Below are 27,709 nucleotides of genomic sequence, written 5' to 3' on the forward strand. Positions count from 1 at the left end.
TAAATATATACTTGTATATTAAAAAAGCTTAATTTGATAACCCTTGTGGTAAAAAATAAAAAATTAGGATTTAAGTGTTGTGAAGTCTGTTAGGATTTAAGCCCAAAACTGAAATTTTGTCAACTCTCCATTATTTGTTAATAGATAAAGGCTCGCATGTGAGATTAAAAAGATAAAGTTAGCCTCACATGTAGCCCCAGGTGCTAACAATTAACATAGACTTTGTTTTAACCTAATATGTATGGCTCACGTGCTAATAATTAACGTAGAGTTGACGAAATTTTCAATTAGCCTAAACTGTAACAGACTTCATCACGAGGGCAATCTTTCAACTACCTTATCAAGACAGAGACTAATAATCCAAGCAGGCCAAAAAATTATTGGGTTCGAATTTCCTATGCAATGGGCTAAACAATTTAGAACCCAAAAACCAAACGAGCCCACTCCATATTGGTTTCGATATCTTCCTCTTCCATTTGGTTAACGAACGACCGCTGGAAAACCATCAATGGAGGTGGCCACCACAGCTTCCAGCTTCGCGCTCCACACGCGCATGTTAGCAACGCCAACCATTCCCCGAGCCCTAAACACCACCCGCCCCCATCCGACGTCGTCTCGTTCCCTTCCCAGAGCTTCCCTCTCCACCAGCTTCCTCTCTCCCTTCGCCGGCAACAGCCTCTCCTCCGACTTCTCCGGCCACAAGCTCCGTCCTTCCTCCCTCAATCCGGCGTCGTTTCGTGGCTCCAAACCCAAACGCGGCGTCGTCACCATGGTACTCCCCCCAATTACCTTTTCACTCTCATATTACTGATTCTTTCGATTTAGAAGAAAATTTTCAATCCAAATTTATCTGGATGGAATTTGAGATTTTGGGTGATGTTGGTTTCGATTATTGGGTGAGTGAAGTTTGAATTTTGGAATCGAATTGAAATTTGTGTGTTTAGGTTATTCCATTTCAAAGAGGAAGTGCATGGGAGCAGCCGCCTCCGGACCTGGCATCATATCTGTACAAAAATCGAATAGTGTACTTGGGCATGTCACTTGTTCCTTCGGTGACGGAGTTGATACTTGCCGAGTTTCTCTACCTTCAGTACGAAGACGACACGAAGCCCATTTACTTGTACATAAATTCCACTGGAACAACCAAGGTCAGCAGTCGAGACCCTTCATTTATTTTCCGCTAGCTTTAGTTTTATTGCCTGCTTGTTCACACATTGGCATCTTTGAAGCACAACCAAAGTTAATAGTGCACACCCGTACTTTAAATATTAAGTCTTGATATTAGGAGATAATTGGAATATGACTGGTCCGATGTTCGTTGATTGTAAAAAGGTAGGTATGGGGAGGGTCGTATGACAAAATGGTATCACCTCTGTTGTAACTTTTGTTGGGATGTCCATGTTTTTCTCCTATTCGTATGGTATGGGTCAGTCCATCAGTTGGTAGTAATTAGAGAGTGTATTTATCGGTGAATACAGGAAAATAACTTGTGTGGGAGTTTGGTAGTAGTACTGATATATCTCAAGCCAGCAGTTGCTTAGATGTTTGGTGTTGGTGCTAGATTTAGTTGTAGTAGCATTAATGGGATTTTTTCAAATTTCCAATATATTAAAATGGTAGTTCTGATACGATCATAGGCGATGCCAACTTATGGTGGTTGCAAAGGAGAAGGTTTGTGGTGTAACTATGGTGTTTGTGAGATTGTATGGTAATGTCTTCGTTGGTGGCAGCAGTATTATCATCCAATAATCTTCTTTAGAAAGAAGACTGTAGTTAAATAATGTGTAACTTGTAACTACAGTTTCAATTTTCTCTTATCCTTTATAATTTTGGGTTGCTTTTGCATGACTTCTTCCTCTGTTGTAACTGTAATTATAATTCAAGTTCTTTTGCGGTAGCCATGCTGTTTAATCAATTTGACAGTAGTTGTCTTAGGATAGATAACTTGCTACTTGAGTTGTAATCCCTTTTTCTTCCGCTTTCTACTTTGACCGAAACAAGGGTGCATTGACTGTGAACAATGAAGATTTTCAAAAATGGCACCTTGTTTGTTTTTCTTCTTTTATTCCATATAAAGATGTTCATTTTATATGACTCTTATCTTGTATTCTTCAGGGCGGTGAGAAGTTGGGTTATGAAACAGAGGCTTTTGCAATATATGATGTCATGAGGTTATCCATCTTATGTTCTTCTGTATTTCATACATTTTGAATATATTATCGTGTTGATCAGTTCCTAGTTTGTATTCACTGAAAATTAAACATGATCTGAATTTTTGCCCTAATGGTTAAACTTAATTTCTATTCACTGCAGGTATGTCAAGCCACCTATATTTACTCTTTGTGTCGGTAATGCTTGGGGAGAAGCTGCCTTACTTTTAGCTGCTGGTGCAAAGGGAAACCGTTCTGCTTTACCCTCATCAACAATCATGATGAAGCAGGTTTGATCTTTAGCACTAATTTGTTGAGTTTCATGACGGTGTATTATCTAATGTGTTTCCTGATTTTTACTGTGAAGGCTGGGATTTGTACTTTTTATCTGGTTCAGTGGAACTTATACATGTATTAAATTCTTCCCTGAACTTTTCTCTTCTTTCTTTATATCTCTGTAGCCGATTGCAAGGTTTCAAGGCCAAGCAACAGATATTGAACTCGCAAGAAGGGAAGTGAGGAATGTTAAAGACGAGTTGGTAAGATTAGTGGTCACAAACATATTTCTTCCCATTCTTCACTCTGTTCTCATTGACTAGTTTAATTGCTGGTTAGATGTTTATGATTTCTCATAATTTTCAACAAATGGTAGAGATTTTCCTTTAGCTCAGTTCATTTCTATTCTTCCATTTTCTCTTTTCTGTAGCAGGTGTGATATGTTTTCTATCTTGGATGTGTATTGATTTTTGGAATTTTATATTAAACAAGGAATTAGTTTACTCTGTGTACAAGTTCAAAAAATAGCTCAGGTGTAATAATTTATGGGAATTTAAACGAAAAGACGAAAACGAAAGACTTAATTAATTCCAGCTTCTACTTCACAGTCCTCATCTATGGGTTCCGGGATACGACAGGGATAATTTCCAAAAATTTGGACATGGATACAGCAAGGACGGTAATAAACTCTTAAATAACAATAATCATAAATTAACAATAATATAGCTTAAATATAATAAATGACACAAAATAATATAGATAGAAGGTGCTGGTGCAGCAAATGTAAGAAAGAAGGTGAATAGAGTCAGTTACAGTACACTCTTCTAGTCTCCTCATCTCATTCTGTTCTAGGAGCTTTCTCAGGCTTTCTCATCTAGTTCCACAACAAAGTAAAAAAACGCTAGGTCCCTGTTTGGTTTTCATACAGAGAGAAAGAATAGGGAGATGGTTGGGTCTTTAACATATCTTTTTAATACTATAATTTGACACTGCAGTTTTCAAAACTAAGATTTGACCCATGTAGTTTTCAAATAATTACAAACTGACAACTGTATCCTAACCGTGTCCCAGCTGTATCCAGAAGCAAATGGTCAATAAAATCAAAGGACATTCCAAAATACGTATTGTTTCATGTCCTACGCAAGTCATGTCCATTCCAGTGTTAGACACTGCACACCCCTGAAAGTAGAAATTGACATGGAGGGATGGAACAAATCTATCGATCAAAAGAGAAAGAACTAACACAATCTTCTACATGGCAAGGAGCCCCCTTTTTCCTTTTAAAGTTAACTTATTGTAAAATGTTATTCTTGAAGTGAGTACACAAATGACTAATTGTGGTATGTTTTGTGAGTATAGAAGTGACAAATTGTATGGAACTTTGCATTTGAGCGTAGAAATTGACTTACATACCAACAAAAGAAGTGCATTAGGTCACCTATCAACTCACTGTTTTTTTTGTCTGATTTATGCTTTAGGTTAAGCTCTTCGCAAAGCATGTTGGAAAGTCAACCGAGCAAATTGAAGCAGACATTAGGCGTCCAAAATATTTTAGTCCAAGTGAGGCAGTTGAATATGGCATCATTGACAAGGTATTTCAAATAGAATGAGTTTATACATTTTAGTCTAACTCATAACAAACTTATGTCATCCATTTTCAAATTAATTTCCAGGTACTGTACAATGAAAGGAGTACTGAAGACAGGGGAGTTGTCTCAGACCTTAAAAAAGCACAACTTATTCCATAGGAAGACTTGGAATTCTTATCAGAGGGAATATTAAGGTACAGGGCAATAACAAGCTACTGTCAGATTGTATGTTATGGGATGATTCATTTCTGTTTTTTCATTACATTGAAATTTATTTACCATATGCTAATGTTGGAGTATGAATCTCAAAGTTCCATTGTACTGTAGTCAGCAATTGTCCTAAGCTTTCTGGACTTATTAACGATGCTTATGATTAGTAGACTTTTTACATGTTAAGTTCTGGTTATTTGATAAAGTACTCCCCTTTCCCTCAGCCACACCAACCCCTGGTGAGGTTGGAAAACTCCATGTTCTTGGATGATACCATATAACATCGTACCACAACATCGGCATTTTAGTTCTCTTTTTAGCTAAGATGGAACCGCCTCATATGTTATGGTGCGATGGCCATAATAATCTGAAAATCGTAGTATGGAAGAGTAACTGGGTTTTTGGATCGATACTTTTTGTTGACTAGGAAATTTCTCTCTCTGGTATCATTTCTATGCCTTTTCAAAATTTCACTACTCACAATCTCTCCCGGTTTCAATTCTCAATCACTCCGTTGTTCTAGTCTGAGGACAAGTTGGTTCTGGAATTGCAAAGTAATTGCTTGTTCTTTTCATATCCATACCACCTTTACCACTATTTCTCCGTAAGATTCAGTAAGGAGACACTTGGCAGAGGTGCTGGCTAAAGTTGTGGGTTGACGCTTGCTTTACAGTTTATATTTGCCTTTTTTTGTTTGTTTATTGGTAAATTTGGGAGTGAAGATGACTGATGTGAGGATTTTGTGGACAGTATCTTTCATTGCTTGTAATTTTGGTTTCATCTCTGACAGCATCACCTTTTTGCCCTTTCCCCTTGAACCCAATTTACAAGTGTAAGAGAGAGATGTTAGGAAGTAGAAGATCTGGGGATATGAACCGTACGCGTACACATATTTTAGTGGATTGTATCTACAGTTTCTTTTCCATTATTTGCTCTCAGTGGCTGCCCCATTTATGCTAGTAATGTCCATTTTTAGCCCAATTTATTGTGAAAGTCACTTTCTTTGAGTTGGAACTCCCTTCTGGAGCCATGATGTAATCATTGTGAACAAATTAGTTAATACGTGTTTAGAAAGTTTGCGTCATTGTAATTGAGGTACAAATCTGTTATTAGTGGGTTTGTGAATTTTGTCTTGCCCATTGTTACGTAATTGTGTTAAAAATTCTGGATCAACGAGCTTAGGTCAGAGACTATGCTTTTGTCTAAGGTGCTAATTAAAAAGTAGCTGTTGTCAAAACAGCACAAATTGCCCATATCCATGCAGCAAATGCTAAATACTTTAATCAAAGACTAGTTGATGTCAATGAACTCTGTTCATGCAGGTAAGTTTACATGTTCTAAATTTGTGTTGACGATTGTATGTCTCATTGTGTGTTGTGCATTTAAACTTGTGATTTCAGATCAACTTTTTCAGATTGAAGTTTATTCGGTGATTGTCTTCGAGAATGCTCGGGCAAGAGTCGCACCATGCACGGGAAAATCTGAGCATCCAGCTTCCAAGTGGTAACACATTTTTCAGTGCAGCAAAGGAATGCATAATACATAGCTTAAATTGTATCGAGCACAAAGAAGCATGTGTAGAACCAGTTGAAAAACATGAGGCAAGTGTTTTGCTTTTTAATTTTTATGTACACTCGGTGTTGGTGTTGTTAAAGATGTTGGTCGATTTCTGATTAAATGAAAACCAAATTTTCGACGAAGAAAAATACTCTTTCTTTAATCATCTGCATCGCACGTATGAAGGTAGCATGTTTAATTACGATTAATGGTTTAAGTTAATGAAGGAAATGATTAACAACTAATCTCATTTTACATACTTTAAACACGTTACACATGTTAAAGTGCTCACAAACACAGCACACAGAAACGGTGTCTGGTGTGCCTGGAACAAGGCAAATGGATGGCAAGGATGAAGGATCACCTAATCCCATATGCTATTGCCTCACCTCTCCTCACCTTTTGTTATTAACTTATTACCATATCATAATTTCAAATCAGAAAAAATCAAACTCGAAACCCTATTCTTCTCGCCACTCGACTCCAACGCGGAGATGGATTCTCTTCATTTCATCAACATTTTCAAATAAAGTTGTCTTGTATTGGTTGGTTGAGGCCAAACGGGTCAAAATCTTAAACGCAATTTGCTATGGGAAATATAAGTGCTCCTTCTCTAATCTTAAACTTTGACACGCAATTGGTCACTGGAGAGTCGGTCTGAATCTGATAGACCTGCCAGCCGGCAGTGCGTTACAACCAAACATGATGATGGCTTTGGTGGGTTTCAATTAATCCACGTATTTGTATCCCATAGCTCCCGGTATTTGACCCAAAACGCCAATTACATTCTCTTGGATCATGTACTAGTTTCCAATTGAAATTGACCACTCGAGTTATTATCCGAATGAAAATTAAGTTTTTCAACTTTTTTTTTTGAAAATATAAATCGTTAAATTGATTAAAAATTGTTAATTTTTCTATTTTAAGATTCAAAACCATTTTATTCAATTTTCCATCAATTTAGGTCACGTGATTTGCATGTGGCATACTTTGGAGAGTGATACCACAGTTTCCAACATAACTGCAAAAGCAATAACTCGAAAAGACTAAGCTAAACAACTAAAAAAATATATCCAAAATACCAAAATCTAGCATAAACCACATGACCCTGCATAGCCCAAAACCCTAAATGAATTCATAACCTTAAATCATAACCATCACCACAAATTGAAGCCACGCATCCATTGAACGCATCACATCTAGCCGTGAAGAACATATAGAACAAAGGAAGGATGTAGAGAAAAGTCAATCCCCAATTATTCAACTCCACATAATAGCAAAAAAGAGTCGCGTAATAGTGATTAGTTGTCGACAAAGTTGGCCAAAAATAAGGAGTGAGATTCTCTCCCTCCAAATCCCCTCCCCTCCAACCCCCTCCTCTCTCACTTTCTTCTTTTTCTTTCTCTATAAAGAAGTCAACACAAGATGTTGACATGGCTTAAATTGTGACCATTTAAATAGGAGGGGAATGGAGAAGAGAGGAATTTGGAGGAGAGAGAATTCTTCTCCCAAAAATAAATGAGCAAGTATCACATTGAAGTTCTCCAAATCGGCGCTAGAAATAAAGCTAGAGGAAACAAAAAACTTAGAGAACAGAGAAGGGTTGGAACGAGGGATGAGCAAAATAGAGGTGATTGTGTATTGAAAATTAAGCATAGTTCAAACTATGTCATCACAACATACTTGTTATTTGCTGCTACAAAATTTAGAAACAATCCTTCCCCTCTTGGGAAGCTTTGGTTTTTTTTCTCTCACCACCAATGATTGTAAATTATCTCTCTCATTACGCGATTAATTACAACCATATAGAGGTGATCAATTACACTATTAAATTTCTAATAATTCGCACACAAGTTGCAAAATTATTGGTTTTCGGCCAACCTACACAACTAGGGAGAATGGTCCCAAATGTAATGATAGTTTAAGAACACCTTAATTAAACTTGCAGATTCAAGGAACGAGAGAAAAAGTTCAGCTAGGCTATTTGTGAATCTATAATATTCCCTCCACTAACACATAGTAGTATGTTTTTATACATCCTTTATGCTAAGACCAAGGCTGACTAGACAGGACAACACTATTTAAATTGTTCGTATTTCATGTTTGATGAACTTAATAATGATAAAGACGAGGCTTATTACATTAGGCAGATGTCCCATACATTAGGCAGATGAACTTAATAATGATAAGACGAGGCTTATTACATTAGGCAGATGTCTCACTCTGAAAATGAGGCAAGTCTCCTTTTCAGAGTGAGACTGTTGGGCAAGAGATACTCTTGTTACTAATTTACTACATGGCAAACGTATATTAGACTAGTGGTTCACTTTAGAACATGCAACACCATTTATTAAGCATGTGTCACAATTAAAACTATATCTTAATTGTAAGAGAAAATATCTCATGTAGAATGAGACTGGTGTCATTTCCGGCCACCAAAAAAGATCAATATCGAAGGTCACAACTCCCACGTTCAAGTACACGTTATCAATCTAATCCAAAACTCCAGAGCTCTCTTATTTCTTTTGCACGCTGTAGTTCCAAAGTGGAAGAAAAAGGTATGTACCAACTCAGCATGCACCCTCCCCCTGCCTCGACTATAAATATTGGTAGTACGATACCTTTGCTCTCACAACCCTCCTAAACTCATTTGCTTAATCTATCTGATTATCGCCTTACTTTTCGTAATTAACTTGCATTGTTTAGGAAAAAACTGTTTCATACAGAAACATGGAGTTTTTCCTTAAGCACATAACTTGGTTTCTTTGTATCATGGTACTCTTGCCTGCTCTATGTACCTCCCAATACACATATGTATCCTCTAGGGCAACCTATTATGGTAGCCCAGATTGCTATGGGAACCCAAGTATGTATAGCCTACTCACTATATATATTATATCTATATGTGTGTATGTATCGTAGTTATGTTGCTAGAGCATTAATCGAGTAGAATCGTGTTTGAGCATATGATTTTGATTGATGGTGTGATAAAATAACATGTCAGCTTATCATGAAATAGAAATATATTGAACGTATACAGTAGGATAATATTCTCTTACCAGACTTGTATTAACAGAAACATGTTGACGTTGCTAGGATGTGAGCGTACTCACACTCACATTCTAAATAACTTCAACATGATTAATGGTTTAGATTCACTGTCCATCAACATGTCCACGTTGGTTAATTTGTTTGATAGCCTAAGAACAGAACATTTGCATGCATGCACTATAGTATTTTTGCATTATGGTATATATTCACGACGGTATACTGTTGCAGCTGGAGCTTGTGGGTATGGAGAATATGGAAGAAAGGTCAACGACGGTCACGTATCCGCAGTTTCTAGGCTGTACAGGAATGGAACTGGCTGTGGTGCATGCTACCAGGTACATCGACTTCCTCAAAAAATTTCAATAATTTAGTATGTGAACAAGTGATAATCATGCGGATTAGCACTAAGAATAAACAATTAATCACGCCTGCTGCCTTCATTAAAGTATAATTAACTTGCTTTGTTAAGTATAGTAGTTAATTTTGAGTGTGGCTTTATCAGGTGAGGTGCAAGATCCCTCAGCATTGCAACAGTGATGGGGTAACTACGGTGGTGACAGACCACGGCGAAGGCGACAGAACTGACTTCATCTTCAGCCCAAGATCTTATGCAAAGTTGGCAAACAGTCCAGATTCATCTGAAGTTTTATTTGCTTCCGGTGTCGTTGAAATCGAATACAGAAGGGTCGCTTGCAGGTTCTCTGGTCACGGACTTGTTGTGTTCAAAGTCCATGAAGGCAGTAAATATCCATTTTACTTTGCCTTAGTCATTCTGTATGTACCTGGGATATATGACATCACAGCAGTTGAGGTTTGGCAGGTAAAAATTCAAGGCCAACTCAATATTTGAAATGCAAATTACCATGGTGTTAATATAGCACATATGCATACACTATTTCAACTGTATTTACACGTCATATTGTAAATCCCATCTCTAAAACAGGTGAGACTCGCTAATTCAAGTGATTGATCATTCGCACCTCTATTATTAGTACGAATGAGGAATATATGATATACAACGTGATTCAAAAATGAATAGCGACGTTCTTTTGACAAACTGTCTGAAAGTAAAATTATTTCGTGAATGTGATTTGTGTAACATTACACACGTGATGACGAACAAGTTTTTCCTTTGTTGGGGCAGGAGGATCGCCAGCAATGGAGGCCAATGAGGAGAGTATATGGAGCAGTGTGGGACCTCCAAAACCCACCAACTGGTGCCCTTTCCTTGAGGTTCCAAATAGTGAGTGGCAGGGCAACTGCAGAGGTGGACTGGATGCAGGCAACCAAAGTCATCCCTGCTGATTGGGAGGCTGGGGCTGCATATCCGTCAGACATTCAGCTCGATTAGGAGGGCATTAAATTAATTACAAGTTTAAAATAATTAGAAGTATTAAATATTGTATGATGCTGGTTAGGCAGCAGTGCACTTAGCTTTGGTTTGCCAAGAATTTGTGGGAATTGTGTACCTTCAGTTGGTGAGGATATAATATGAATGAATAAAGTTCCACCTTTTCGGTCCTTGAATATATGATTAAGCTCCTTTATAAACAAAGTTTGTTTTTTGTATTTATACTTTATTGGGTTGTTAAATGAAATGCATTCTCATTACCAAAAAAGGAGTATTGTCTGTTTCTGCTTTCCGAATTTGAATTTTTTAATCTTTCCTTCTATGCATTTCTGGTTTAACAGACATACTCCTTTGAATGTAGAAATTGATTCGGAATTGCCGTTTGTTTTGAATTGTTGAGGGTGCAGACCCATTTTATGCCATTGCAGGTGGCTTTTGTATGAGTTTCGTATCCCTCCACGAATTAATCGACATGTTTTTCCGCTCTCAGAGTAGTCTGTAGTTGTTTGGAGTAGTCTGGTTTAGTTTGATTTAGCATAGTTTAATTTAGTTTTGCTTAGTTAGTTATGTCGTCTTGCCTAGCGAGTGTTGTGGCCTCACTGCAACAATAGCTGGATATGGTTTTCGCATTGAGCGATGTGTTATGTGGTCTCATTTACCTACGATGACTTTATGTGGTCTCACTTCCGTGATGACTTTATGTGGCCTCGTTATTCAATGGTGACCTTTTTACAATTGCTGATACAAGTCTATTATACCTATCGTCTTATGACAGTTTTGCATGGATGGTTTGTGAAGTTTACATACGTGTGCTAGCTGCTTAGGGGTTTACTATATTGTCTTGTTTGAGCAAATTCACCTCCAGACCATTTTCTTAATCACTGGAGTTTTATACCCAATTGACACCTATGTATTGTTTGAGATGATTAATAAAATATCAATCTATTGTTGCTTGTCCCAAAAAAAAAAAAATTATATATATATATATATATATATATATTCGGTATATATATTCGGAACTGCTGTAGGTAAACTGACTTCCTTTCTTTTGACAATACTTGAGTCATCTTCGCCATTGGAGCTAAATATAGCTCGTGTCATTTTAGCCTTGAATATTGTAAAGCTAAATTTTTTTTTAATTCAGTTATTCTGAGCTATACTTTGGCCTTCTCAATATTGTATTATTTTTCAGTATATTTGGAATGTATATTGTTACCCAAAAAAATGGAAATACATGTACATCAAAATTATATATCTTTAGAGCCTATATTTAAAATAAGCTTTTAGTGTGCGTGGCACTTATGAATCTTAATCATTTCTCAAATATGGTTTTCAAATGAAACATGTCGGCTCGAGAGCAACTCTCTAGATTTTCGATGAGATTTTGTCGACGTGATACTACACTTCTTATCCTTAGCTTCACGTGTTAATAAATGGCGTGCATTGAGTTTTATGTCTCACCACTTTATCTGCTTTCTTTGCATTTTCTGTCATCTTGTAAAATTTGTCGACCAATTTTGCAATGTATGACAACTCTGAGTTCAATTCCAACTTGGAATCTGGAAGGGAAGAGCCGAGACAGCCGAATCATAAAAGAATAGGAAGAGAAATTGGCCATTTTCCATTTAGCCAGCCATTGGAGATTGGGTTTAGTGAGCATAATATAATGGGTGGAATGTCCAGCCACAATTTGCTTAGAATTTTAATAAAAACTATTAATTAACTTAGGGGCTAATTTTTTAATCTAAATGATGAAAAACTGCAATGGAATGTATAATTCCTAATTTTTTTTAGGACATGTATAATTTGTAATTAAACCTATTAAACTTATTGTAATTAAACCTAATTTTTAGGACATGGCTAATTTTTGGATTGTTTTGCATTTGGATTTAATTCCATGCAAGAACGTAAGACCATTCTTCGAGTAGGGCCTTGGTTATATAATAAGCAATATCTATTGGTGCTTGGCGAGGCTGATAATCTGGCTTACCCATCTAGGATCCTACTTTGCTTTCAGGAATTTTGGGTGCAATTTAAGGGACTATCCCACAGCCTATGGGGAAGTTTTTGGGGAACTTGCTAGGAGAATAAATCCTAACGGACCAAAGTCGAAAGAAGGAACAGTATGGTAGTATTCTTAGAGTGTGGGTGTGACTAGATGTGAGGAGGCCGTTAAGAAGGTTTGTGAACATACAATTCGAAGGCACACATATGCAAATTGATGCTAGGTATGAGAAATTACCACTCACTTGCTTCCTATGTGGAATGATGGACCATGTTGAAGACTAATGTGAGTGCTACGAAGGACAACAATTAGACGATAAGGCAAAACCGTATGGTAGATGGTTCCAAATAGATGTGCTTGATAAGGATTATAGACGTCCCGCAGGGAGACGATTCGGTTTAGATGCAAAGGGTGGCTAGGAAACGAAGGCTCCGCCATCGAATGAGGTGGATGAACCAATAGATGAGGAAGAAGATGATGACACTGGGGCAATGTCTCAATACCTGATTTGAATGAAATAGTCTACGATCAGGACACCAAGGTCAATAATATGGCTGTGATACCATTTATGCCGAGGGAACAGGGTAGACAATACCCGGAGCTTATGGATGATAGGAGGGAGGGGATAATGACAGGTATGAGGCAGCCCTTAATGTTGTTTAGGTCCGAGATTGAATCAACTATAGGAGATGAGGGAGTCGGTCAGGAGGCGCACGGAGGTGGTGTAGGGACTTTAGTTCTATCTTTGGCGAGCGGGGATACTGGAGAGCAGGCGAAGGCCAGGGGTGAATCTCCCCAGGCCATGGATTCCAACCCTTTCAATTTGGATCCGTTTATCTTTGGCATGGGCTCTGAACATGGCTATCGATCAGGAGGAAGGATATCTCGCAGGAACAAAACTAGGCAGTCAAAAATCGAACGTTTTATCCCCCCCTTCGGAGTTGGAAAAAAGATAACAGCTTGAGAAGGAAGAGAAGGGGCTGCTCCCGGTCACAAAGAAGCATGTTGCTTCTATTTGAATGAGTTCTACAGCGGTGGAGGCTGACGAAGATCAGCCCCACCGAGTCCAATGCGTTGTATTAGCTGAAATTGTCAGGGGCTTGGGAACCTCTGGGCAATTCGAGCACTTAAAAGAGTTATTCTCTTTAAAGATTCCATGTTGATTTTTCTATGCAAAACAAAAAGCTCGAAGAAGCATATGGAGAGGTTAAAATCACATTTGAAATTTGATTTTGTGTTTACAGTTCCAAGTTCGGGAAAGTTCAAGGGTTTATATGCTATTTGGAAAGCAAATGCTAACCTTTTGCTAAGGTCGTATTCGTCTAATCATATTGATTTGGAAGTTGGAGGAATAGGAGATGATTATCAATGGAGACTTACTTTCTTTTATGGTTTTCTGATAGAGACGGATAAACACAAAACTTGGAGTTTACTTCAAAGGCTGCATGACAATTCAGAGCTGCCGTGGTGTTGTATGGGGGACTTTAATGAGATTTTGTGTGCAGAAGAGCAGGTAGGAAGTGATAGACGAAGTGAATGTCAATGGAAGGTTTTCGGAATGCCCTTACAAGCTGCCAATTACAAGATTTGGGGTTCGTCGGAAATAAATTTACTTGGGTCACTACCAGGTGTGGGGGAATCGAAGTAAGATTAGATAGAGTTGTAGCAACATAGAATTGGATGGATGTGTTTTTTGGGTTTCAAGTTTCTCATTTGAAACCAAACTCTTCAAACCATATACCTATACTGTTAGAATGGATACCAAAGAACCAAGTTAGATTCAAGAAAACCTTCAAGTATGAGGAAGGGTGGTCGGTGGAAAAGGGTTGTGGAGCTGCAATACAACAAGGGTGGGCGACAAAGTTTCATGACTCACCAATGTTTAGAGTTACGAAGAAGATTAAGGCAACACGAATACAATTGGCTAATTGGGCAAAAACAACAAAGCGTTCAATTCCGAGGGAGATCTCAGAAACGGAGGATAAGTTGAATGCATTATTTGGAAGGCCTTTTACTGAAACCACTATAGCACAACAGCATGAATTAAATACTCGGTTGCAATCCTTATTGGCACAGGAAGAAGCGTTCTGGAGGCAGAAGTCAAAGGAAAATTGGTTAAAGATTAGGGATCAAAATACAAAAAATTTTCACTAGAAGGCTAATGGAAGACAATGAAGGAATGCTTTACTAGGGTTATTTGATGAGGTCAAGGTGTGGCATGAAGACAAAAGGGGTATGGAAGTGGTGATTGTAGATTATTTTTCGAAGTTATTTGACTCTTAGGGTGCAACGGATGTGTCGAAAATTATGCTGGTAATGACTCCCAAAATTTCGGCAAAGATGAAATAAGAGCTTATACGGTAGGTTTCGAATGATGAAATTAAAGATGCAGTGTTTCAAATGCATTCGACAAAAGCTCCAGGACGTGACGGTATGTCACCGAGTTTCTATCAAAAGCATTAGGAGACTGTCGGCCAAGATGTGTGTGATGAGGTAAGGCATCTTCTTTCATCTGGTCATATGCTTACGAAAATCAATTATACCCATGTCACTTTGATTCCAAAGAAACTTGATCCCACAACAATAACTCAACTTCAGCCGATAAGTCTTTGTAATGTGATTTATAAGATTTGCTCCAAGGTTCTTACTAACCAATTGAAAGTCGTTCTCCCGGAAATTATTTCACCCTCGCAAAGTGCGTTTATACCTAGAAGGTTAATTTCTAATAATTGTTTGGTAGCTTCAGAGATTGCACATTATATGCATAGGAAGAATAATGGGTGGAATCAGGTGATGGCAGTGAAGTTGGAGATCAGTAAGGCTTATGATCGTATTGAATGGAACTTCTTTGACCAAATTATGAAAAGGCTAGGATTTGCGGAGGAATGGATGCACTGGATAATGATGTGTGTTTCTACGATGTCTTACTCGTTCAAACTGAATAGGGAGCATGTGGGGCTAGTATATCCAAAACGGAGAATTTGTCAAGGCGATACATTGTCACCGTTCTTATTTGTTTTATGTGCGGAGGGTTTATCGGCTTTATTTGATTCGTGGGAAGCACAAGGCTAAATCCAAGTGGTTCAGGTATGTAACGAGGCCCCAAGTGTTCATCATTTTCTATTTGCGGATGATAGCTTCATATTTGCCATGAGTTCTTTTCAGGAGTGTTTGCAATTGAAGGAATTATTACGTACTTATGAACGGGCCTCTGGGAAAACGGTGCCAAAAGTAATGTTGCATTTAGTCGTAATCTCACAGAGATAGAGCGTGTAGAGTACCATGACCGGTATCTTGGTCTACCGGTGCTTATTGGTAGGTCCAAGAAAGATACATTTGCTTATATTAAAGATCAGTTGTGGAAAAAGTTGAATGGGTGGCGTGGATCTTTGTTGAGTAGTGCGGGTCAAGAAATCTTGATAAAAATGGTTGCACAGGCAATGCCATTGTATACAATGCAGACATTCTTGTTGCCTAAATCCTTCTGTGAAGAGCTAAACCAAATGGTGGCGCAATTTTGGTGAGGAAGGGAAGCAGGTAAACGTAGAATACATTGGGTGAAATGGCAGCGATTGTGTAAACCAAAAAGTGAAGGTGGTTTAGGATTTAACAATTTATTTGCGTTCAATTTTGCTTTGCTTGCGAAACAAGGGTGGAGACTACTACAGTAGCCTAATTCTCTTGTTGCAAGAATTTTCAAAGCCCAATACTACCCTACATCAGAGTTCTTGCAAGCTCCAGTCAAACCTTTACTATTGGCGCAGTGTGGCAGCATCTCAAATAATTATTTTTTGAGGTGTGAGATTGAGGGGGGGGGGATGGTCTACAAATACACATTTGGGGGGATAGATGGCTGCCACAAGAGCATTTCTATAAAGTTCTCAACCCAGACCGATGGGGGTGCACCCATATCTTACGGTGAGATCATTGATGGTGGAGGATGATGGGGTTCGTTGGAATTCGAATTTAGTTCGTAGCTGGTTCTTGGAGGAGGAAGCAGATTTGATTTTGAGCATACCCTTAAGTTTATTTTACCCCGCTGTTTCTATGATTTAGGCAAAAGAACCCAAGGGGTTCTTCACAACTAAGAGTGCGTACTTTGTGGCAAGATTGTGTCAGGGAATGGATGGTGATGAGCCTACGAGATCAGTGGTTAATGTGGACACAATTTTCTTATGGAAAGCGTTGTGGCAAGCCAAAGTTCCAGGGAAAGTGAAAATTTGTGTATGGCATGGGTATATGAATGCGTTGCCTTCCAAAGTGAATTTGAAGAACAGACGCGTACTTACGGAGGATACTTGTGATTTCTGTGATAAAGAAGCGGAGACAGTAGCACATGCATTATTGTTGTGTCCTAGAGTGGCAGCTGTTTGGTTTGGAAGTCCGTTGGGACTTTGTTCGTTTCATAGAAGTAAGGAAGGGTTCAGAGGGTGGCTGGAGTATATGGCGTAGAATGTATCTAAGGAAAGCTTTGAGCTGATACATTTCCTAGTTTGGAATATTTGGAAGGTACGTAATGATTTTATTTGGATTAGTGTTGATGTCTCTCCGTTGGATACCCAAATCAAAGCACAAATGTGGCTGGTCGAATTTAAAAAATGGAATGATGCTACACCAAGAATATATAAATGGCACTCTCCGGCTTCTGGGTGGATAAAGTGTAATTTTGATGCAACATGGGATGAAAAGGGGTCGATTGGAGGATTTGGGATGGTAGTTAGAAACTCGGAAGAAGGTTTTGTGGCGGCACAAGTAAGCAGGGGGGAAGTCGCGCGATCAGCATTACAAGCAGAGGCTGATGCTGCACGTGTAGCAACGCTGTTCTTGAGCAGATGGGTCACGGAACAGGTCGAGGTGGAAGGGGATGCGTTGTAGGTGATTTCTACAATTCAGAATGCAGGTCGAGCGTATAGTGGTCATTACGGGCATCTGTTTGGTGGATACAAGGCACCTCCTACAATATTTCAAGCAATGGAAAATTACATTTGGTCGAAGAGAGATGAATAAGGTGGCTCATCGCCTTGCGAGGTTTAGTCTAACTATTGATCACCCAATTTCTTGGTTCAAAGAGTCTCCCGATGTAATTTCCGATTTATTATTGGAAGATAGTACTAGTAGTTAATTTTGGTGCGGGACACTTTTTTTCCCTTCGATCGAGTTGAAAGCCCCCGGCAAGGTTTTTATTGAGACCCAATGTAAGCACCTTATTTTCGATTTATACGTATTTCAATCTTCAATGAATATCGTACTTCTTTTTAAAAAAAATGATACAAAGATCTAGTTTGCACCATTAGTTATGCGAAAATGAAAAGGGAAAAGGAAAAAAAATTATCAAATTGAATATTAGGAAGAGAAATTTCACAATACACAAATGATAATTACACTTGTTTTGCTCTCTCTTTCTCTCTACCCACGCTCCTTTATTTTTGACAATTAAATTAAATAATCAAACAAAATAATAGACAATTTTATACAATGTACAAAAAAAAAAAGAAAGGATGTGTGGTTAACATTTCCAAAAAAAAAAATTATACGGATTGTTGATGGTAAATACTCATCTTCAAAAGCTATAAATTTTTTTTTTTTTCCCACCATGTAATAAGCCTTTGATTACCAAGTCACTGCTATGGGCCGATGATTGCTCATCATGTAGCGATAGTTTACACACACACACACACACACACACTAGCAAAGAGCAAACATTTTGTATGTGTAAACAACCGCTCACCTCCTTGCACGTTCTCTTCAAGCGCAACTGCTTCAGTTCATTCAAACTATCTAAAAAACATCATGATTTCACTTACGTGTATGAAAAAATGTTGATAGGACAATTTCTCTTAATAAGTGCATATTTTTTATCTTATGTAAATATTTTGATATAAAATTACTATTTTCCCCTCCTTATGTAAATATTATGTATCAAAAGTAAGGGGAAAAGAGAAAAAAAGGGGAAAAAAGTTCAAAAGATACAAAATTACTATTTTGCCCTCATGTCAACATTGTATATTCAAAAGTGAGCAAAATTGGAAGATAAGGGGGCAAAAAGTTGACAAGCTCTCTTCTCTTAATAGAATAGATATATATACATATATATATATATATATATATATATATTAATCTTTTAACAAGAGGGATCCCCATTTTTCTAAAAAAATTGGGATACCCTTTTGACCGTTGGATTTAATTTTAATGAAATTGTGTGGTTAAGATTGTGTGGCCTGTGATTTAATCTCAACCATACAATTTCATTAAAGTCAATCCAACGGTCAAGAGAATGTTCCAAATTTTTTAGAAAAATGAGGAACCCTCTTGTTAAAAGACGTGTGCATACTCCTGTTAAAAGGCTTTGTATACACACACACACACACATATATCAGACGACATGCCGCCAGTTTTTTTACACACATTTTGTAAGAACCACTTCCTTGCAAGTATTAGGCCATGAGAGAACATCTCCTAGAATTTGTACCAGATCTGGTTTATTTGCACAAAATCATCCAGACTTTTCAAAATGATCGATCGGCAATAATCCTGAGAGTTGGGTAGAGAACTTGGGTGAGGAACAGCCTGAAAACCACCAGAATCAGCAATTTCAAGGAGACGACGGTGACAGATAAGGGTTTGGAGAAAGAGCGCGCGTTCATTTTAATCTTTTTTTAATTCAAGTCCCGCTTATATTTGAGCGTTAGGTTTGTGTATCTAAATAACATTACTCTGTTTTTATCGTACTTAAGCGAAAAAATAGCAACACTGCCAGCATAAAGGAGAAAATTTCATTAATTGACCTCTAAAATCTAAATGAAGACATTATCTACATGCTGAGCGGAAAATAGGCAGAGCAAAACATACAGAAAATAATTGCTAAGCATAGAAGAGTAGCAATCTTGCGAAGCAAAAACCAACATATTCATTCCAAGGACTTTAGGAGCCTGAAGAGCGCCGCTGCTTCCCTAATCCGCGAGAACTCTATGCAAAAAGCTTGGACTTCGATGAAAAGATCCTTAACTGCAAGGACAACCATTAATAAAAGTAAGCAACATAACGTTGAGATTAAAAATTGTTCACGTGTTGCTTCAATTGTTCTTACAACTAGTGTACTTTGCATCCCATTTACTGTTTCTACATTAAGCATGCGTGTTCAATCCGAATCAAATGACCAAGATAACATTAAATTGCAAGTAGAGTGTGGCGCTGACCATTGATAATGTTGTTTCGGATAAGGCTCTGAAGAAACACGCAAACTAGTCTCACAAGCCTGTTCTGCATGTATTTATCCTGGTAGTAAAAAAATTTAAACTGCTTAACAAGTTTACAAAATAAGAGTTTGGTAATGACCAAAAACCATCGTCTTAATACCCTCTCACACAGAGTGACAGAGGAAGAAAGAATTATAATCAAAATAGTTGGTGAAGCAAGCATATGGTGACCCTACTAGTAATATTGTTTCAAGCGTATAAGTGAATACCAAATAAAACCACGGCAACTTTAACAAGTAATAGTTTACACCACAGTAAAAGCCAGCCTAATTGAAGAAAGAGAGACACACGTAACTGTTCGTTCCTTCAACTTAGGAAACCAAACCAACCTATACTATTGAGGTTCAATCAGCAAACACTAACACATTGATTTGCTTAACTTTCCTAAAAATGCTAGGCCTTAAAACGAACCTTAAATAGATAAGCCCTCATTTGAACATCTTCAACAAAGAATAGGGGGAAGCAGGATGCTATATATTTGTATATTTTTTAAAGAAAGAGCGCAGAATTTCCTTGTGTTCAAGCAGGCTCCTAATTATTTTTCAAGTTAAAACCCTTGCATGAAATATTTCACCACATATAGTCTAAATCAAGACTTGAACTGTGCCTTTGAATCTCAGAATACCGATAAGCAGAGTCCACAGGCAAGGTGTAAGCAAGTACCTTGATGTTCTCACAGGATGATATACAATTTGTTATGTACAGGTGTATGAACTCAGAAGGAAGATCGACTGCTGTAGTAAGCCTGTTCACCACTTCCATAGAGTGCAGACTCATGTCCATATTGACAAGCACTGTAAAGTATCTGTGGCCACATATAAAAGTTTTACAAAGCATAAAAGCCTTGAAAATGAGGAAGTGAACAGGCTTAAAAGTTTACAAACCAAATAAAAATAATAAGAACAGGCTTAAAAAATAATTTCTGATTCTCTGTATATTTTGACACAAAGTAAATCATAGAGACCAAAAACATACTCCGCTATTTCAGGGGAATTTATCAGCTTGGTGAGGACTTCAACTGCAATTAGGGGATTATTTTCCACCAATTCCTGAAAACAATAATTGAGGAATAATACAAGTGTTAGATTAAATCATATTTATGTTGATGACTGATAGTTATGTGACAACAATTACCGGTAGCTTTCTTGGTGTCAGCCCACAGTGATATACAAGTTTCAGGTCATTTGCCAACTCCGAAAAGACTTGCTGAACAAGGAAAGGGCAAGCATTACGTCATCTCTTCCTTCAAAATTACTGACGTAACAGTTTATCAAATAACATGAACTTTTCAGTAAAATGAGGCCGTCAGAAACCCTTTATCATAAATAATTTATTTTAGCAAGAATAATATTCGGGGGAGGGAGAATGAGACCTTAGGGCCATCACTTTAGCAGACGTGCAACTACTAACTAGAGTATACCCTAGCCACATCTTTATCCCCAGGTTCAAGCATAAGACTAAAGTCAAAGATGCTTACAAAGTATCATTTCTAATTGACTCCAAAACTCCAAGGTCCTTACACTAATTAAGCTTCAGCGGATCTTTACATATAAACCTTGGGGTCCAAACAAGAAGGGCCTCCTTTCAAGTTTCAGCGTTTTGTTTTGAGGATAGGCGTCACTGTGACTTTTAGCCTGGCCAAAATCCTATAAAAAGTAACAATAATAAGTAATTCCATGGCTGGATTGGGTGACCTACGTTCTAACCCTGCCCACTGTTTGGGGTTTCTGATGCTCAATCTCAGTATTGCTTCAGAGTCTTGTTGTACTTAAATCTTTTTTCAGGTCCTGTTCCGCACTGCTTCCTCCCACTTCTATAACTATCGAATTTACTTTACCTCGTCACAACATTTAATACGGGCTATCCTTTCTCTTCAAAATCTAGACAAGCGTGCAGGCAGACAAGGTAATCTCTCCCATAATGAAAAACCCATCTCCTCCTCCTTTGGAAACTCTAACATTTCTTCCCAACCAAATAAATATAAGAATAGCTAAATACAATAAGTCCACAGAGCTTATGTCCTTTTTCCACCAGCACAGTATTTCACTATTTCTTAAGAAGCCAGAGTGCCCAATTCAATCTCCCCTTAAAAAGGTTATTCCACATTGAATCCACATTTGGGCTACAAAGGAAAGGATGATCAATATGCTTCACTCTCTTTTTGGCCATAACACAAGAAGGTCAGGTATAAGCATTACGCCTGTTTGTTAATCAACATCTTTATTATACTCTTGCCATGAACAATCGTCAAGGCAAAGTATGAACCTTACAAGGTACCTTAGCCTTCCAAATCACTAGAATGGGCTGAGAAGGTGTAAAGATGGTTCATCAATATTATCCCCCCCTCCCCCGCTCTCTTTTTTTATTAGGCCCAGCCCGACAATGGTTCATACACTAAATCCTAGGACCCACATCACCCAAAGGCGAAACACAAAATGTTTGACTTGACTAAATGATATGAAAATATTCAATCATTCAACATTTGGACTGATACATAGAAGTATAAAGGCATTTTTATATTAAACATGATTATATTGATTAAGATATATTAAATATTATGAAGGGTATACTGTATATACATGTCGACACCTCTTGTTGTGCAGGCGCAAGTGGTCCTTTTAATGCTTTTGCAATCAAGTCCCTGACAGCTGCCCCTCTGCTAGTGTCAATACACATGCCATCATCCCATAAAAGTTCATGATTGTCAACAGGGTTGAGCCACACTAGCTGAAACATGTTTGACAAGCGAAATCAAGTGAACAAGTATTCCCTTACAAATAATCAATAAATATACCCTTACGTCTTACTTCATCATCCTGAACTGGGAGCCTTGGTGGAATAGGCCTTTTCCAGTGTGGACCTAACCCTTCCAGCGCTAAATTGGATAGCAAGCCAAGCACTGTCTCGTCTCTATCTCCAGATCCAATTTTAGGTTTTGTTCCAGTTTGTAGATCAAACCTAGAACATGAATCCTAATGTCATTTGGAGAAAGAGCAAAGAAGACAAAAATAGATATCCATTGTTAAAGGTCTTACTCTAATGAGTTAACATCACAACCACGAGGAACATCAGGGTCTGCGACCACATTTCTGACAGAACCATCCTTGAATGGAGAAATAAATCGGTCTGGATGGACTTTATCGGCATACTGCTGCTGCAACTGTTCTTGTTGCGGGAATGCCTGAGAGAGAGGACAATTGAAAAATATTTATTATAGACATAGACTGAGAACGTTTCATAGACTGAGAATGTTTCTCAACACACTGTGTAACAAAATCCCTGAATGCAGGTGGATCCTACGTAGGCTTGAAAGTTTACTAATTATGAGTGTATTTAATAGTAAAATATACATAGGTCTACGTAACTTACATGTACTGAAGGATCAAAACTTTTGATGTACTCTGTAGCAGTTTGTTTAAGTATCTGAAAAAGACGATTCTCCTTCAGATAAACATAATCTTGCCAAAAAGGATTCAAGATAAGATGAGGAAGTAACAAAACAAAGTAATACAGCTGCTGGTTACAGTTCACACTGGTGTAGTTAAAATGGTTTCTGATACTAACGTTTCATTTACGTATACTACAAATATCAATGACAACTAATTATAAAACAATGCATCCTGCAAATAAAAACAACCAAGGTTGACAAACTTGAACAGATAATAAACAAGAATTCAGTCTCCTGGTGGGGTTTTTATTTCCTTGTGGAGTTGTTGAGAAAATGAAAGCTGGTATGAATGCTTGCTGAGATATAGGAAAATCAGTTCTCTATCCGACAAAATTTGTAATTTCGAGAGAAGAATCTACAACAAGAATCTTACAACAATAACCAATATAGGAACGAACACAAGATGTGTTTTTTTATCAAAACTTGATGAGCCAACAGCTGCAAGATAAAACTTCAAATTCAGACATCCAAATTTTGATTTGCTTTACAAAAAGAACTCGGTGGCTTCAAAAAATACTTACAAGCTTAATTAAAATAAAATAAAAAGACCTTAAAATAAAAAATAAAAAATAAAGACTCATTACAATGAGGAATTATAAAACTTAAAAAGTTTTTCTAAATGACTCTTAATACACTAACAATAGATTCACCCTTTCTTATTTTATCTTCTTTCTATTGAACATCATATGCCACGTGCAATATCTTCGGACCAAACAGGCCTTATGCTTTGACCTGGGCATTGGCATAGTCTTGGGCTTCCAAAAGGGTTATTTCTTTTGTAACCAAAGCTGTTACTACCGTCCAAGAAAGGAAGCATGAAACTCACAGGGATTATTGTTTTGTAACCAAGCTGTTACTACTGTCCAAGAGAGGAAGCATGAAACCCAAAGGGTTATTCTTTTGTAACCAAGCTGTTACTATTGTCCAAGATAGGAAGCATGAAAATTTTGCGGGTTACAATTCAAAGTAATGTATTAGAAAGGTTCTGAAGTTAACAATTTACTCGACACTAACAGACATCAATGCTAACCATAACTCATAATTAGCTGCTAAATGCCCCTAATAAGCACACACATCCAACAGGTTAAGTCGGATTCATTGTAAATTTGTAATGCTAATTTAGCAACATTCCTAGGGGAAAAGAAGAAAATAAAAAATTTCATATTGGTTGGCAGTTTTGTGTCACAGGTACAAACATAAAAGTAAAAGTTTGTAGAAACTAAATCAACAACATAATTTAGATTAACGAATTAAAAGGCTAAACAATAATGGAGAACCTCTTTGCCACCACTAGAGCCATCAGATCCAAATAGTTGTAATAGCTGCAGAACAAGTGCCCTCTCATACTTTTCGGCTTCAACATCACATGCAGCCTGCACCCCAAGCATAAAAGCTCACATCAACAAATTGATTTTTTTTTTTTTTTTTTTTAATAAGAAAGCAGTTTACAATGTTATTGTACTAAAGCATCAAGAAAGCAACTTAAGTGCCAAATAAACTGTTAAGCATAGATTCAACCCCATATCACTTCAAACAATGGTCTGTCGCTTGTTTAACTATTGCTTATGTTGAGAATATCGCGCTTAAGAATGGGAAAAACAAGAACAAACTTCGGGAATCGAAAAACAAATAACCAAGATAAATAACACCAAGAATTTAAGTGGTTCGGCAATATGTGCCTACGTCCACGGGACAGCAACAACAATCTTTCACTATATCAATAATGAGTACAACCAATAATCTTACCAAATCTCTAGAACTAGGACTTGACAATAAACCTTGACGATAAACCTGAAAGAACAAGAACAAGAACTACACTATTTCTTTTCTTTTCTCTCACACACACTTTACAATATTTTCTCACTCTAATCCCTTGAGTGGCTTACAATTTATTGTTTTGCTCCCTCCTCAAAACTAGTACAATAGCCCCTTTATATTGACATAATAAAGGTCTTCTTCAATAAGGATTACTAATCCTAATTGGAATCTAGTTATGAATCCTTCTCCATTTGAGAAAACAATTTAATCCTCTAAGACTATTAATTCCCAATAGACTTAGGACAACTTATCATGGGCTGGAAAAAACCGAACAATCTCCCCCTCCAGACCATAAGGAAGGTATACCGAAATAGGATTGCTCCTCTTGACCAAACTCCCATTGATCGAACTTTTCATGACCAGACTCCCCCTGATAGAATTACCCATAACCAAGCTCCCCCTGATCGAACTACTCATTAACCAAGACCCTCTTGATTAGACTTCTCTTGACTAGGCTCCCCCTGATCGCAATACCCATCGTCATTGGCAAAGGCAATTAAAGACCTCTTTGCCAGAAAACATCACTTATCGTCATCTTGGTCCAATCAGCATCAGACATACTTGCTGGCTTGCTCTTAACAACTTCAGTAAAGCATGTCCTCCTCTTGATTTCCATGTAACCCAATTAAAGCGGGTTGCACCCTCCATTCTAAACAGATATCAGCCAAATCAGGCTCTGATACCACTTGTTGAGAATATCGCTTTTAAGAATGGGAAAAAGAAGAACAAACACCGGAAATCGAAAAACAAATAACCAAGATAAATAACACCAAGAATTTACGTGGTTCGGCAATATGTGCCTCCGTCCACGGGACAGCAACAACAATCTTTCACTATATCAATAATGAGTACAACCAATAATCTTGCCAAATCTCTAGAACTAGGACTTGACGATAAACCTGAAAGAACAAGAACAAGAAATACACTATTTCTTTTCTTTTCTCTCGCACACACTTTACAATATTCTCTCACTCTAATCCCTTGAGTGGTATACAATTTATTGTTTTGCTCCCTCCTCAAAACTAGTACAATAGCCCCTTTATATAGACATAATAAAGGTCTTCTTCAATAAGGATTACTAATCCTAATTGGAATCTAGTTATGAATCCTTCTCCAATTGAGAAAACAATTTAATCCTCTAAGACTATTAATTCCCAAAAGACTTGGGACAACTTATCATGGGTTGGAAAAAACCCCAACGGCTTCAAATTGGTAACAGAATCATAAACAGTAGAAGTATTGAGATGAAAATTAATGATAAATAATTTGAAACCACAAGCTCATCAAACTTTTCATACTTCCATATTTACATTCTCATTGTTTACTGTGATAATTTCTTCATATAGAAATCTGAAACTGATAGTAGAGTTATCAGCCCAGACTTGATCTAAATGGTCATGTAGGTTATTAGACCAACCAAACCTAAGAATCTTGAAAGTGTGGCCTTCAAACCAATTTATTCAGTTATAGCCAGTGTCTTAGTTGAGTTGAGTCCTTTCTTTTGCATATATCCTAATAGTATTTCTTTTTGTTTTGGGTCATTTAATTGATAAGAATATAATAAACTGAACAATTCAAGTGATTCAATAATCAAAAAGGTGAAAGATCAGCAAGAGATCTATTTCAGAGATTATAAAACCGTTGTACACAGGGGAAAAACAAAGGAAACGACAATCAGTTTTGTTCATAATTTAAATTAGTACTTGACTGAGTCTTAAACAATGAGGCAGATAGCATACATGTAGGTATATTCTCAGTTATATGTTTCATATCTTAGGTGTGATAATGTTCAATATCGAGGATGAGGTTGATATCATGGTAAATGATTCAAAAGAGCCTTTTCAGAGAGAAGTGAGGTTCCTTACAACTTTATGCATATTGGTGCAACATGCCTAGCAAATAGATACCAAGAAACTGATTTCAATCAGATACCGATCATTGTTTGTGAACCCTAAAGCAACCAAGACTGCCGATTCTTGAAAGACAAATGCGCAATGCTTACGTTTATAAGTAAACTAAAGAATGGATTTGCAGAAGGTTTCTGGGACGAATATGCCTGCTGAAGAATAGTGAACGCAATCAAACGTTGAGTGGAGTTCAGCATCTTCTTGTCCTGCGAAGCATAGCACCAGCTAGTTAGAATCCCACATCACAAAACCCAACATTTTTTTAACACAAAAAAATTTTCAGTTAATATCAATATATGTCTTCACTTTGGGTATTCATAATCATACATTCAAATTATAAAAACCCCATAATTGATACGCCATTGCACATAACACCCTAGCAACATGATGGCAAGGGATCTAGGGTTTTTCTTTCAATTCTGTAAAGAAATGAAATTGGGCACCTCTCAATGCTTGTCCTAAAGCAGGCGCCACGAGGGAGGGGGAGAGAGAGAGAGAGAGAGATAGAGAGACAGAGAGAGACAGAGAGACAGAGAGACAGAGAGACAGACCTGTAAAAGAAGGGAGAGAGAGAAGCAGGGAATGAATTGGCGGCCATGGGAGAAAAGGGAGTTGAACTCAGAGACGATCTCTTCGATCGGGCGCTGCTCTGCTCTGAGCAGTCCAAACACCGCTTTCGATTCTTCAAAGCCGAGCTTCATCTTCTAGCTTTTCACCAACACCCTCGCAGACGTCGACAGAGACAGAGAGAGACGAAAGGAAGAAGAAAACTATTTCTTTTCTTTTTCTTTTATTTCTTTTTTATATATTTTATATTTGAAGTTGGAGGAAGAAGAAAGAAAATCAATTATCCATCTGCGTACTGAATCCAGTGTGACGTAAGCAAACTGGTTCGACTTTCAACGGGTTCAACCCATTCCAGACTTCCGGTTCCATTCTTCACGCAGCAAAACAAAATTTTGCCAAATCCCAAGGGAGATTTTTCGGTATTATCGGCACACGAGGTGATACACCATATGTCATTATATAAATAATCATGAATTTTATTTTTTTAAGTTATAGATCTTCCTCGATTTGGCCCGATTTCACCT

General features: G+C 37.6%; 3 protein-coding genes across 4 annotated transcripts; 2 read left to right on the top strand and 1 right to left on the bottom strand.

The window, feature by feature from the left end:
* The first annotated feature begins 468 nt into the window (after positions 1-468).
* On the top strand, positions 469-5,931 carry LOC137710740 (ATP-dependent Clp protease proteolytic subunit-related protein 4, chloroplastic-like). 2 transcript variants are annotated; one of them, XM_068449850.1, is made up of 8 exons: positions 469-772; positions 945-1,148; positions 2,116-2,171; positions 2,314-2,440; positions 2,612-2,689; positions 3,905-4,018; positions 4,100-4,209; positions 5,626-5,931. In XM_068449850.1, the coding sequence occupies exons 1-7, from the start codon at positions 509-511 to the stop codon at positions 4,172-4,174; spliced, it is 918 nt and encodes a 305-aa protein (XP_068305951.1). In that variant the 5' UTR covers positions 469-508; the 3' UTR covers positions 4,175-4,209; positions 5,626-5,931. The 2 variants fall into 2 exon arrangements, with proteins under 2 accessions (XP_068305951.1, XP_068305952.1); XM_068449851.1 differs by having other exon boundaries at positions 5,640-5,931.
* Positions 5,932-8,406: 2,475 nt separating this feature from the next.
* On the top strand, positions 8,407-10,360 carry LOC137711264 (expansin-like B1). The gene is made up of 4 exons (XM_068450496.1): positions 8,407-8,648; positions 9,062-9,168; positions 9,336-9,653; positions 9,978-10,360. Exons 1-4 carry the CDS (start codon positions 8,513-8,515, stop codon positions 10,182-10,184), a joined length of 768 nt encoding a protein of 255 aa, XP_068306597.1. The 5' UTR covers positions 8,407-8,512; the 3' UTR covers positions 10,185-10,360.
* Positions 10,361-18,948: 8,588 nt separating this feature from the next.
* LOC137711388 (uncharacterized) lies at positions 18,949-27,475 on the bottom strand. Its single transcript, XM_068450624.1, has 12 exons — positions 27,170-27,475; positions 26,714-26,824; positions 24,171-24,266; positions 22,815-22,868; positions 22,481-22,626; positions 22,253-22,403; positions 22,035-22,172; positions 20,580-20,651; positions 20,421-20,494; positions 20,109-20,250; positions 19,386-19,464; positions 18,949-19,194 (listed from the first exon to the last, which is right to left on the bottom strand). The coding sequence occupies exons 1-12, from the start codon at positions 27,317-27,319 to the stop codon at positions 19,097-19,099; spliced, it is 1,311 nt and encodes a 436-aa protein (XP_068306725.1). The 5' UTR covers positions 27,320-27,475; the 3' UTR covers positions 18,949-19,096.
* Positions 27,476-27,709: the final 234 nt, after the last annotated feature.

The sequence above is a fragment of the Pyrus communis genome, chromosome 12 (genome assembly GCF_963583255.1).
Source record: "Pyrus communis chromosome 12, drPyrComm1.1, whole genome shotgun sequence".
Classification (NCBI taxonomy): Eukaryota; Viridiplantae; Streptophyta; class Magnoliopsida; order Rosales; family Rosaceae; genus Pyrus; species Pyrus communis.

Bases quoted from the DNA above. Each gene is read 5' to 3' on its own strand.
- LOC137711264 (XM_068450496.1), top strand. From the start codon at position 8,513: ATGGAGTTTTTCCTTAAGCACATAACTTGGTTTCTTTGTATCATGGTA. The intron at 8,649-9,061 runs GTATGTATAGCC...ATACTGTTGCAG, and splicing joins AGATTGCTATGGGAACCCAA to CTGGAGCTTGTGGGTATGGA. The intron at 9,169-9,335 runs GTACATCGACTT...TGGCTTTATCAG, and splicing joins GCTGTGGTGCATGCTACCAG to GTGAGGTGCAAGATCCCTCA.
- LOC137711388 (XM_068450624.1), bottom strand. From the start codon at position 27,319: ATGAAGCTCGGCTTTGAAGAATCGAAAGCGGTGTTTGGACTGCTCAGA. The intron at 22,173-22,252 runs GTAAGACGTAAG...AACATGTTTCAG, and splicing joins TCCCAGTTCAGGATGATGAA to CTAGTGTGGCTCAACCCTGT. The intron at 19,465-20,108 runs GTACTTGCTTAC...TTTTACTACCAG, and splicing joins CATCCTGTGAGAACATCAAG to GATAAATACATGCAGAACAG.
- LOC137710740 (XM_068449850.1), top strand. From the start codon at position 509: ATGGAGGTGGCCACCACAGCTTCCAGCTTCGCGCTCCACACGCGCATG. The intron at 2,441-2,611 runs GTTTGATCTTTA...ATATCTCTGTAG, and splicing joins CAACAATCATGATGAAGCAG to CCGATTGCAAGGTTTCAAGG. The intron at 2,690-3,904 runs GTAAGATTAGTG...TTTATGCTTTAG, and splicing joins GGAATGTTAAAGACGAGTTG to GTTAAGCTCTTCGCAAAGCA.